The 12309-nt window shown below is 34.1% G+C and overlaps 3 protein-coding genes and 1 non-coding gene across 4 annotated transcripts; 1 reads left to right on the forward strand and 3 right to left on the reverse strand.

The window, feature by feature from the left end:
- Window positions 1-6640: 6640 nt before the first annotated feature.
- Window positions 6641-6712, forward strand: TRNAD-GUC (transfer RNA aspartic acid (anticodon GUC)). The gene has a single exon. It is a non-coding gene; the product is annotated as a tRNA-Asp (tRNA).
- Window positions 6713-7543: 831 nt separating this feature from the next.
- LOC111906294 (uncharacterized) lies at window positions 7544-9321 on the reverse strand. Its single transcript, XM_023902051.2, has one exon. The coding sequence runs from the start codon at window positions 8943-8945 to the stop codon at window positions 7869-7871; it is 1077 nt and encodes a 358-aa protein (XP_023757819.1). The 5' UTR covers window positions 8946-9321; the 3' UTR covers window positions 7544-7868.
- Window positions 9322-10761: 1440 nt separating this feature from the next.
- On the reverse strand, window positions 10762-11385 carry LOC128127729 (uncharacterized). The gene has a single exon (XM_052766408.1). The coding sequence runs from the start codon at window positions 11383-11385 to the stop codon at window positions 10762-10764; it is 624 nt and encodes a 207-aa protein (XP_052622368.1).
- Window positions 11386-11418: 33 nt separating this feature from the next.
- LOC111906331 (protein FAR1-RELATED SEQUENCE 8-like) lies at window positions 11419-12251 on the reverse strand. The gene is made up of 2 exons (XM_023902096.3): window positions 11799-12251; window positions 11419-11712 (listed from the first exon to the last, which is right to left on the reverse strand). The coding sequence occupies exons 1-2, from the start codon at window positions 12249-12251 to the stop codon at window positions 11419-11421; spliced, it is 747 nt and encodes a 248-aa protein (XP_023757864.2).
- Between the last annotated feature and the right edge of the window lie 58 nt (window positions 12252-12309).

Raw genomic sequence — 12309 nt, forward strand, 5'->3', positions numbered from 1 at the left:
TCTTATTTAAATAATAGTCTTTTTAGGTAAGACAGAGACCAAGCGTGTAACAATAACAAACACTAGGGACCAAGCGCGTAACAAAAACAAACAGTATGGACCTTTCGAGTTAAAAAAAATAAGTTAGGGACCAAGCGTGCAAATTACCTCAAACCATAGGGACCACTCGTGTAATTTACTCTAACTTTTTTTTCGGGCCATTCTAACAGAATATGTTTATGAGTATTTTAAACCATTCCTAAACCATAAAAGAATAAATATTCTGACAAAATACATATTTTGACGAAATGAACTTCTTGAAGAATAACAAATTATTGAACCATCAATTGAAGAATAAAAACAAAAATTACACTAACTCTTAAATAATATGGGTAACAATTGCTAAGTATTACATTTATTGTTAAAGAATAAAACTAAAAACGGTTAAAAATTGAAAAAAAAAACATCAAAATATAACAAAAAGACAATAATACATTCTAAAAGAATATTGCTGCTAAGAATCACTTTCAATTTTGTGGTCCGTTCTTCAAGCATTTGTGAAACCAAATCCAATTGTAGTTTAGAACCCTATAATACATTAGCAAATAAAAAATAAAAAACTAAAATCTTTTGTACAAATCAGAAGACCTGTGAATTACACCAAAATCCATAACCAAGAATTGTAGAAAATGCACAAATTTGTGATGAAATACCATGATTCCATTCCGACATAATTGAAATCCATGATTCCATTCCGACAGAACTGGATTCAATTCCAACAGAATGACCCCTCACCATTATTAACAACTACAAAAATCAATAGTAAACGCATTAGAAAATTTGATTTGAAAAAAAAAAACTAAGATTTTCATTTATTTGTGATTGTTAAACCGGGTAGAAAGGTAAAATGACAATAAACAATTGTTTAGTTAAGTATATCACTAAGATTAGAAAATAGAAACGCAATTCAAGAATTACAATGAATTCTAATTTCTATTGTTTATAGGTTTAATGACTGCAAGTTTAGAGTTTTTTTTCTGCAGCTATTTTCTACATTTATATAATAATTGACTCGATTGGTTATATCTAAGAACAAATTAAAGACACCAAAACTTGGAATTGTGTGGAGATGTGGATGAAAGCACTAAATCAAAAACATAGAAAAAGGAATTGCTAAGATTGTTCTGCTATTTTGCGAAGAAGGAGGTCTTCTAAAGTTATGACAACTGTTATTTTCATTCTCATTGTGTTTGCACCTTCCGTTGTTTTTTATAGTAAATCAAGGACTCCACTTACAGGTTGTGCTGCAGCGCCAATTATACCCTTACCTACCCCCGAAACAAAACCTTCAACACCAGATGCTTTTTCACCTTCTAAGAACAAATTAAATACACCAAAACTTGGAATTGTGTGAAGATGTGGATGAAAGCACTAAATAAAAAATGTAGAAAAGGAATTACTAAGATTTTTCTGCTGCTGGTCAGATATACATATTAAAATAAGCAAGAAACTTATCATCGATAAACAGACTCCTTGGTGTTCGAAACACAAAGAAGATGATTGCTTTATACATTTCGAAGAATTAGAAATGTGAAAACAAATTAGGGTTACGATGATGAAGTATTTGAAGTATTGCAGACGTGATTTATGGGATTTTCCAAAAACAAAGGAATTTGTTTTTGGTTTATAAAAATAAAATAACCAAACTACCCTTATTTATTAATTTAATGATTTAAATTTTTTTCTGAAATCTTATTGGTCCCTACGACCACACAATATATGTCCATCCACATATGAACCTAAGTCTCTCTCTCTCTCATTTCTCTCTCTCTCTCTCTCTATATATATATATATATATATATATATATATATATATATATATATACACTAGTCGTCTACCCGCGCAAAGCGGCGGGCGGCGAATAATTTGATCTCTTTAGAGTTAAAACCATTTTGCGTTCACTTCGAGAAATGAATATTAAATGACATCTGTTTTTCAAGAGTATTACCATACCATATTAAGGGGGTGTTTGGCTAAGCTTTTTTAAAACAACTTATTAGGTTCCACATCACTATAAGTTAAAAAGTGTTTGGATTAAAATAACTTATTCCGGTGGGGAACCTTTAATACGTCATTTTTTCATAAGTTACCCTACACTTACTTATTAACTTATAAGCTAATAAACTAATAAGCAATAAGCTTTTTTGCCAAACACCCCCTAAATGGTTATTACTTCCATTTATACATACCCAAACCACTTGTACTGTTTATCGTCCTCTCTTTTTTTCGTTTTCCATAATTCCTTTATTAATTTAATGTCCTACTAAGTAAAATGCTAAAATATATAAATAATAGTTTATAAAAACAAACCTTTAGAATATCAGGTGTTGTGATTCAAAAGTCGATAAATAGGCCTTTGAGAAGGCCAAAATACTCAGGTGTCAACTTGTTCATTGTGATTTTAAACCAAGTTTGGTCACAAATTATAACATTTTCAACGATGGTATGTAATTCAAGGATTCATATTGATTTAGGTTCTTGAAACCTTAAAATATTGAACAAAATCTATATAGAACCTTATAATAAGGACAATAATCACCGTAATTAGGAAGTCCATGTGATGAAACTTGATAGTATAAGGACCAATGATGAAAAAGGTTTCATTTTTAGACTAAATAAGATGAAAAATATACAAACTACCTTAATCATGTCAAATCTTGTGTTTAACCGTTTTTTATTGCAAAAGTAAGATGCCAAAATATACAAACTAATGATAATACTGTTGGATTAGTGTCTAAGTCCATACTTATTTTGGTATGTACTTGACCCGATGGTGCATGGTCCTTTTGGGTTGCCTTCACCAAAGCAACTTGATAGGATGAATCATGGAGAGAAAGGATTAAATATGATTTATTAATATATTATGAGAATAATATATTAAAGGAGAAATCATATTATTTAATTAATATTAGTCAAGAATTAATAAGAATTAAGTTTGTGGCTAAAAGATATTAATTAAACTTAAGGGACTAGAATTGTAATTATAAGATAATTGCAATTGGGCTATGGATTACCTTATAATATAAGGTTGGACGAATTTTATGGGGAAACCCATTAGAAATCGTCCAAGGGCCTTTAAGGAAGGAGTCCATGGGTTTCTTAGGGCTTAAGCATCCCAATTAGGGTTTCCTTGTTTGATAACCCTAATAGCTTCATTATTTAAAGATCCCTAGAGCACCAAAAATGTGGGCAAGTAATTCCTTAGGGTTTTGGACAGCTTTTGGGTGTCTTCTTCTCTTCTCCTCTTCATTCTCTTGCTCTTGGTGTTTGTGAGCCATTAGAGGAGTGACATTTGTGACTCTAAGCTTTCTAAAGTCAATACAAGAAGGGTTTGAGATTGTTATTACTACATAACAATCAATGTATGATCTAAACCCTAATTCATATGTTATATTGATTATCATATATTAGATCTAGGGTTTATAGTCTTGGATGAATTGCATGTACAATAGAGAAACCCAGATCCAAGCATTAGGGTTTGTATGAGCACATAGGATGTTATTATGGCTAAAACCCATCAAATACAATGCTCTAACTGACCCTCTTGGTTGAGTTCTTTGAACCTGCAAAGCCAACACATTAAAGAAACATAGTAAAAACCTTTTTAGGAACAAACCTGATATAATAAAGCCTTCACCCAATATATTTATAAGATAAAAATATAAAAAGTTAAAAATGATGAAATCAATTACAAGTAAGGATTAAAATAAAAACCTGTTAAGAAAGAGCCATCTGCAGGAGGGATATTTGAATCAACATGTATTTTCTGATGGTTTCAAATTTTGAATTATCTGAAATTCAGGGAAGGAGATAGAATTTGTTGAGAAATATAAGGATCCAAAACACAGGTTAAAATTTAATATTATTTTATTTATGACTACTTGTACTATTAGCTTAATGATTTGAACGTCTTAAAAAATGATATTATTATATTCAATCTATTTTTAGAAATAGTGGAATTTCTTTTATAAGATAGTATATATATATATATGTGTGTGTGTGTGTGTGTGTGAGAGAGAGAGAGAGAGAGATCATTTTTATTTTTCTCATGTAGCCCTCAAAAATCAAAATCAATGAGACGCTGGTGAACACCTTCCATCAAGAAAACCTTCAAAAACATTTTGCATATTTAACTTTTCACATAAAAAGTTATGTTGGTGCATAGTAAAAAACTCGGTAAAAATATACCTAGCTGGTTCCAACATATCAACTTTAATACCTTTATTACCCTTTGTAAGGCCTTGTACTCATGTACCAAGTGACCATTGATTCCTATATGCTTGATTAATTCATGAAATACGAGAATATACTAGACAATAAAGTTGCATATTTATTATCTCAATAAACATCAACAGGTAGCAAATACCTCAATTTTTAATAAGAAATAATATAACATCTCAAAATCTGGTGACAAAAGTTTTCAATTTTAAATTTATCAAACCATACATAATGTGTCTTAAAACCATCATAAAACAAATTTATCAAAAACATCATAGTAAAATGATCATCGATGCGAAAATCATAAGGGGATGATGTGCGAGCATATCGGACATTTCCCTTTCGAACTGGAAGTACCTGAAAATGTTAAACCATAAAACCGTAAGCACTAAGGTTTGTAAGTTCTCCAAAATAACACATACCAAAGAAATGGACCCAACACAACATATAATAAATTGGTTCCACCCAACATATAAATGCACCCAAACCATCATATATAAATGGGCCTAGCCCAACATAATAATGAGCCCAACCTAGCATACATAATAGGCCTAGTCTAACATAAAATGAAGGAGTCACAAAAACAACTAGCACAATCCAGTGGGTCGGAATTGGTGTCTTCGACCCATAAGTACAGTGAGAAGATTCACCTTACTAATACAGTCAAAAGTCAACGGCTCGCAAAATAGGAAAGAGGTGTTAAACGCCACCTAAATCATCACACAAGATAAATACTTAGGCCATCTTTCCAAAACTAGAAATTTGACTAAAATTCTACTAGTCAAAAAGTCAACCCTCAAAGTCAGCGGTCAACGTTAAAGTCAAAATCACCAATAGCAGCCCTCTACGTTGTGGCGTTCCTTGGCCACATTGTGGGCATAATATGCCAAAATAGTCGATGATTCCCCATTCGCCACCTCATGGGGATTGGTCTGAACAACGCAATCGAGTTAAAATTGTTTTCTTCTTATTCAAGAGTTCTAAAGCTCAGATCTGGTCCTTTCCAAGGTCTTGATGGATGAAGTTTTCAAATTTATCCTTGAATACATCCCTTTAAGTCTAGATCTAAATTCTAAAGTCCAAAAAGGCCACTTAATGCATGAGACTAGACCATTAAGCACTTAGTCCATGAAATCTTAATCCAAAACTTCCAGAAGCATTTTAGGGACATTAATGAACCCTAAAAATGTAAAATTTATGGACATGCATGCCCCAATGCATGTCGTTTCCCATATTTAGGTCAAAAAATATAACCTAGAATTCAAGCAATGTTTCTCAATCACCACCATTTTCTATATCTATGAGATAAAATGCTCTTGGGACATAGAGAATCCATAAAGTTGAAAACTTTCTCTCTTCAACCCACACAAACCACCTCAAAAGGGCCATATCATCGACTTTACGCCATAGAAGAAAGAAGACGGTATGGTGTTGCATAAATGTTTATGTAGTATTTCTAATTAGATTCATGACTTTTGGGATTACAAAATTTAAAATACTATTTTTTTTTTCTTTCGTTGATATTTGGATCTATAAATTGTTTATACACCAATCTTCAACACTCACCAACAACATATGTATAAATTATTCACAATACTATTCAAACCACAAGTCTATAACAACTTAGGTATTATGGATATAGACCCCAACAATTTCTCAAGTGTCTTAAGTTGTCTTTTTTCAAATACCACAAATGTCACCAATCAAAGGATTATGGATCCTTCCATGTTGATAAGGTCTAATGATTCACATGATTATGCCCCTTGTAAGGCTATTTGACATATAGAGTCACCGCGTAAGATAAAAACATTGTTAGCAGTGTCCTAAAATGATTTCTCATAAGATAGTGTGGACATTCAAGTTAGAAGTTAAATCCAGATGGAGATATTGACACTTATGAGGGCTAGAAAGGCAAAAATATGTATTTCAATTATGTATAATTACTAGATGAATCAATCATTATACTAGGTATGTAGAGAATATCCCAAGGTAATCAACCAAATATCACAAGAGAGAATCATATTGTTTCATTATGAAGGTGTATCGACTACTCAAAAAATATAATACTTGAAAACCTGAATAAGTGTGTTATTTAACTCACGTTTTGACTATTTAAAGTTTAAAGAAATAGATATAAAACAATCGGTGTACCTTATTAATTATAGATACTTTCCCTTCGTTCATGTACAAAAAAAAATCACAATATGTTCTATTATTTACCTTATGATATTTAATCACTATAAAATATGAGTCTTCGAATTACAAATAACGTATGTATTAAGGAGGGAAACGAAGGTATATAATGAAACCAAAGTGATTAATGTCAGATAAATTAAGCAACCAACCAATATAATGAATATGTATTTCAAGTCAAACAAGCAAGTCGTTGTAGTATAGTGGTAAGTATTCCCGCCTGTCACGCGGGTGACCCGGGTTCGATCCCCGGCAACGGCGTTTTTAATTTTTCGCATTAGATTTCTAAAACATACAGACTATACATGGTTCACTCCAAAATAAACCTAGTTCTCCTTTTTTTTTTTACTTTTTTTTTTTTTTTTTTTTTTTTAAATTTCGTTACAAACCCCCCACAAACGTTATTGACAATGAACACCAGTCTGCATCAAACTCCATTATTGATGCTCTAAGTTTGTGCATATCAAATCTTTGTTTTTTTAGAAATCATGTAACTAGAATTATAAGTTTAAATAATCCAAAAAAAATAACTATCGAAGAATAGTGCATTTAATGGGTTAAAAGAAAGATGGGTGACACATACTTGTCAAAGAAGGGGTAAGGGGTCCACTTTTAGTTTTAGACGGAAGGAGATGCTTCAGTTTTCCTTAAACTTAAAGGTACTAACATCTTATGTTGCTCTGTCTAGCACTTTTGTATCGGGTTCACCTTCAGAATCCCAGAAGGGTATTTTCGACAATTCACAACTCAGAAAATGATCAATCACGAGCATCTTTGATTGAGTGTATGCAGCATCAAAAGATACACGCAAAGTACATATACCTACATACTCAATCTCCTTAATATTGTCTAAAAGGTGAATCAAAATACAAAATGACTTTTCATATCTTAATAAGACAAAAATTGTAATTTTTATCTCATCCAAAAAGATGGGACAATGACTTACTCTCAATATCTCATATATGCAAAAGACAAGATTACCCTCATAGAAAAAAAACTTAGAGGCCATTCCAAGGGTAAGACTTTTAGCATCCTCACTTATACATTCTAGATTACAAATATCAAACACAAACCAAAAATTCTTCAAAAAAGTAGCAAAAATCATCTTTCTTTCTATTAATTTATGGCCTCAACTCCACAACAGATTGTACATCAAGTTCAATACAACTATGAGTAAATTTGCATCATCTGTCATACCACAACAATCAAGAAACAATGTATCTAACTCTAATCCAAAACAAAAACACCCCAAAAGGGACATTTTCTCATCAAAGATCATAAAGTTCCAAGCTTTTCCATGCTACACATCTTCATCCACCTCCATTAACCAATTCATAAAGCTATAAATTCAATACCCCATTTATATATATTCTCCCCTTAATCATACATTTTCACTAACTTTTTTTCTCCCAATAAACTATTGATCAACCCCACCTACAGGTGAAACAGTCAATGCCTCTAAAACCGATTGACATTCTACACTTGAACCATTTTCCAAACTGTAAGACTTGCAACTGAAGTAGAAAACAGTACTCATCATAAAATTAATAAGCACCACAAAACTATACATGATAACTAAAAGTGGTCCTTCCCATATCCTCGAAGACCCATCTCCATAGCTTAAAGTTTTCACACGATGCTCAAATAATCCCTCAATAAAAGCCATTCCGATTGTGGATCCAAGAAATATCATCAATCCAACTTGAGTTTGACCCCTGATTAGAACAGTAGATCTTAGTATCGCTTCAGACCCTGAAATGTCTTCCAATACTGAAATCACCATGGAAAGATCGCAAATGATGATGGCGTTTGCGAAGAACACTGAGAAAAATAACCCGAAGATGATAGCAGAGTAGGCGATTAGATTTGGGGAGAATCCGATTACAGAGAGTAAGCTGCTGACGCCAATGAGTAGAACGAGAAATGAAGTTAAGCAGCCGACTATTACAGTGCATACTAACAAGTATGTGGAGACGATTCGTTTCCAGATCTTCCGTAAGATGAGATAGAATTTGGAGGAATCGAACATCTTTCGTGAGTAAGTGCAATCGACTGAGTAGACAACAGCAGCTTTTGAAATCAATAACAATGTGACGTATAAAGGGAAACACATTGTGGTTGAGATTGCCATTTCGGAGAATTTTTGGCAAGAGTGTTCAACGAAAGGTCTTAGAGGAAGGCCACTTGATTTTGAAACTAACAGAAGTCTGATAGCAAGTCTTTTGACGATGGATGGATCGACTAGAACATTCGATAAAAGAACAGCTGAAACAGGACAGATTAGTAATGCCCCAATTGCCATGAACCCACTGAGATTATACCTTAGAATCCTTACTGTTTCTCTCAAGATTTCTAAAGCACTAGTTGATTGAAAGACGTGATCTGATCGAGTAACATTGTTGGGTAAGTCTTGTTCGAAGGGTTGAAGATCTGGGGTTTCTTTGTGTACTGCGATTGTGCTGAGCCTAGGGCTTGGTCCTTGTGCGGGTTCCATAATTGAACCAGAAAAGAGACCCAATTTGTGAAAACTCAACACAGAAAAATGAATCGCATGGTAATGAAGGTTTAAATCAAGCTGATTGCATCTGGGTTTTGTGGCATACCTGATGGGAATGATCTGTGTGGATAAATATGTGTGTAGAGGGAGTGTTTATCGATGGATTTTGCTAAGGACCGATCTGGGAACTGTAAAGACGAGAAGGTGGAATAACGTGAGAAGGGGGTGTATCTCATGAAGATCGATAGAGTGAGATTGGAAAGGTCATGAAGAGAGAGATGTGTGTCGATTTGAAGAATGATTGGGAACGAAGGAAGGAGATGCGCGTCGGTGTCTTTGACTTTCGTGTGAGTTTGGGCTTGCCTAGGTTCTCGTGTGTAATGGAATGTGTACTTTAATTTTTATGGTATGTGACAAGGTTTTTTTTTTTAAATTTTATGGTGTGTATTTTGTAAATTGCAAAATGGTTAATATGTTGACAAAATTGCAAAAATGGTTCCTGTGGTATGTAAAATTTTGGGGTTTTAGTCCAAACCAAGAGTTTTTTGGAACCATAGTCCTTTTGGAGTGGTTTCTATGTGGTTTTGGTCCCTGGACTTAACTCCCGTTAAGTTGGAACTGTTAAGCCCCCTCACGTGCCTCACACGTGAGGGTAATTTCGTCATTTCATATGTCAGGGACCATTTTTGCATAAACGTTTTTTTGGATTAATTCCTTTTAAATACCCCCACTTCCTGCGATCTTCTTCCCCAACGTCTCTTTTCTTCTACCCTTCTTCTTCTTGAGCTCTGCTACAACAAAAATGGTGTTATGTTTTTGTGGAAAAGTTGTTGTGGTGAAAACGTCTTGGACCCCTCTGAATCCAGGAAGGAGATTTTTTGCATGCCCTATGAATGATTCTGTTTGTGGGTTTATTGGGTGGCTTGATCCCCCAATGTGTGCTAGGTCTAAAGCCATCATACCTGGTCTGCTAAGAAATTTGAATTCAGTGCAGGAACGGTGCAATGAGTTGGTTAGAGGTATGAACATGCTACAGGATCAATGCAATGGACTGATATGCAGGAACAACATGTTGGTGGCAAATATCAGAGCATTGAAGGATGATAATTTGAAGCTGAAAATGTACATGTTTGGAAGTTGGTTTTTCTTTGTGATTGTATTCTTTTATATTTGGTTTGTATAGGGGTATACTCTGAAGGGTGTTTTGGTCATTTTGTTGTAATTTTATGTGATCAAGTTTGTAGTGACTTATGATGATAATGATATATGTACAATTTTATGATGCAAGTGTAATGAATGTTTTACCAAAATGGTATGAATGTATAAGAATTAACATATGAATAGAAATGGTATGAATGTGTTACCAAAATATATATATTAGAACCAATTGTACATAACCAAAATGCACATTTCATTAAGATTTGTAATATAACAACCAAAGTTTCTAAACATAACAACCAAAGATTCTAAACATTACCAAAAGGGACACATTACCAAACCTAAGATAACAACAAAGTTTTCATAACAACCAACCAAAAATTTTCAACAAAATATTGTAAACATAACAACCAAGTTTTCATAACCAACCAAAATCACAGAAAACTCCATACATGCATGACACATTACTTCTTGGATTGATTCCCACCTTGCCCTTTACAGGTCATAGAGTTGTGTCCCTTGTTCTTGCATTCGCTACAAGTAACACTGATATGCTTCCTTGATAGCTTCTGCACTCCATCATTTGTTGGTTTTTGGGAACCTCCTTCTTGTGCAGCATTCACTCCATCACCTTGACTTGCCTTCTGTTTTTTGCTTAACCTTTCACCCTCACTTGTCTTCTCTTTTTCTTAGGCCTTCCCACTTGAGTGCGATGTGGAGGAGGGATTAGCTTTGTGGGACATTCACTTTTGGGCCACATGGATCTACCCTTAATTGGCTCCACCTTAAAAGAATAAGCCTTTTTCCATGTCTCTAGAAAATACACCTTGTGAACCCATTTGTAAATGTCAAGCTCAGCCTCTGGGTCTTTACTCATCTCATTCAGAGTTGCAATTGCATGTCTGCATGGAATTCCAATTAATTCCCATTTTCTGCAAGTGCATGTTTTGTTCCTAACATCAACCACATGTTGATCCTGCAAAGCTCCTGTGACTTGATACTTGTCTCCCCCATTCCACCTAGCAATGTATTGTGAAGCAACTGTTTTTCTTGCAGCTAGGATGTTTGTTGCTGTGGGTGTTAGTGGACCTTTAGCCTTTTTCATTTCCTTCTTGACATTGCATATCCTCTTCATTAGATACTCCCTTATGAATTCTAAACATCCAATGACAGGTTTATCCCTTCCTTTCTCTATCTTCCCATTAAACACTTCACACATGTTTGATATCAACACATCAAAAACTGCTCTTCCTGTGTGTAAATTACCATTAAAAAACATTTAATACAATTCACATACAAGTAAAACAGTTCACTAAGTGAAAGACATAAGGACCAAATTGGAATATATAGATTTACCTGAAAAATGACTCCTTGCCCAATGTTTAGGAGGAATTTGCTTCAACCATTCACATGCCTCCTTATCATACTGACTAAACTCCTTCATCAAATGTTCAAACTCAGGAATGGTGGTAGCTGATGCACACCTCCATAAGTGGTCCCTGTACTCTGTTTGCCTCCATCTTTTCCTCATATTGTCATGAATATGTCTGATACAATATCTATGCTCAGCATTGGGAAAAATTTGCTCAACTGCAGTATGTAAACCCTGCAAAAATTAATTGTCAATCATTAGAATTAGCTTACAACCACACTTTAAATGACCAAATGTATAAAAACTACTTCCAACTTTACCTTTTGCCTGTCACTTATGAAAGTAAAATTTGAGTTTCTTCCAAGGTCCAAGTCATCCCCAAGGTTATCTAAAAACCATTTCCAGCTTTCTGTGTTTTCAGACTCAACAATCCCATATGCTAATGGGTAAATTCCATTATTGGAATCAAGACCAACTGCTGAAAGGACTTGCCCAGGGAATGGTCCTTTCATGAAGGCACCATCAAAACCTAATAAGTCCCTAAGGCATGCCTTGAACCCTTTTTTCAGTGGACCCAATCCCACATAAATTCTTCTAAACTGCCTAGTTGGGGAATCAAGGTTAGGCTCAGAACATACATTTATTTTCACTGTGGTGTCTGGGTTGGTGGCTTGAAGTTCGAGAACATAGTCCCTCAACAGTTCATACTGCTTTGTGTAGTCCCCAGTTATATGCTTTCTTGCCTTATCCTTTGCCCTGAACACCTTGTCCATACTAACACCCACTTGGTAGATCTTTTGAAAGTGATCTTGTATGGCTCTCAAAGGTATA

This window comes from Lactuca sativa, chromosome 8, assembly GCF_002870075.4.
Source record: "Lactuca sativa cultivar Salinas chromosome 8, Lsat_Salinas_v11, whole genome shotgun sequence".
NCBI lineage: Eukaryota > Viridiplantae > Streptophyta > Magnoliopsida > Asterales > Asteraceae > Lactuca > Lactuca sativa.

Coding starts and splice junctions, on each gene's coding strand:
- LOC111906294 (XM_023902051.2), bottom strand. CDS start 8,945: ATGGAACCCGCACAAGGACCAAGCCCTAGGCTCAGCACAATCGCAGTA.
- LOC111906331 (XM_023902096.3), bottom strand. CDS start 12,251: ATGGACAAGGTGTTCAGGGCAAAGGATAAGGCAAGAAAGCATATAACT. Junction 11,713..11,798: donor TCATAAGTGACAGGCAAAAG/GTAAAGTTGGAA, acceptor TAATTTTTGCAG/GGTTTACATACTGCAGTTGA.
- LOC128127729 (XM_052766408.1), bottom strand. CDS start 11,385: ATGTTTTTTAATGGTAATTTACACACAGGAAGAGCAGTTTTTGATGTG.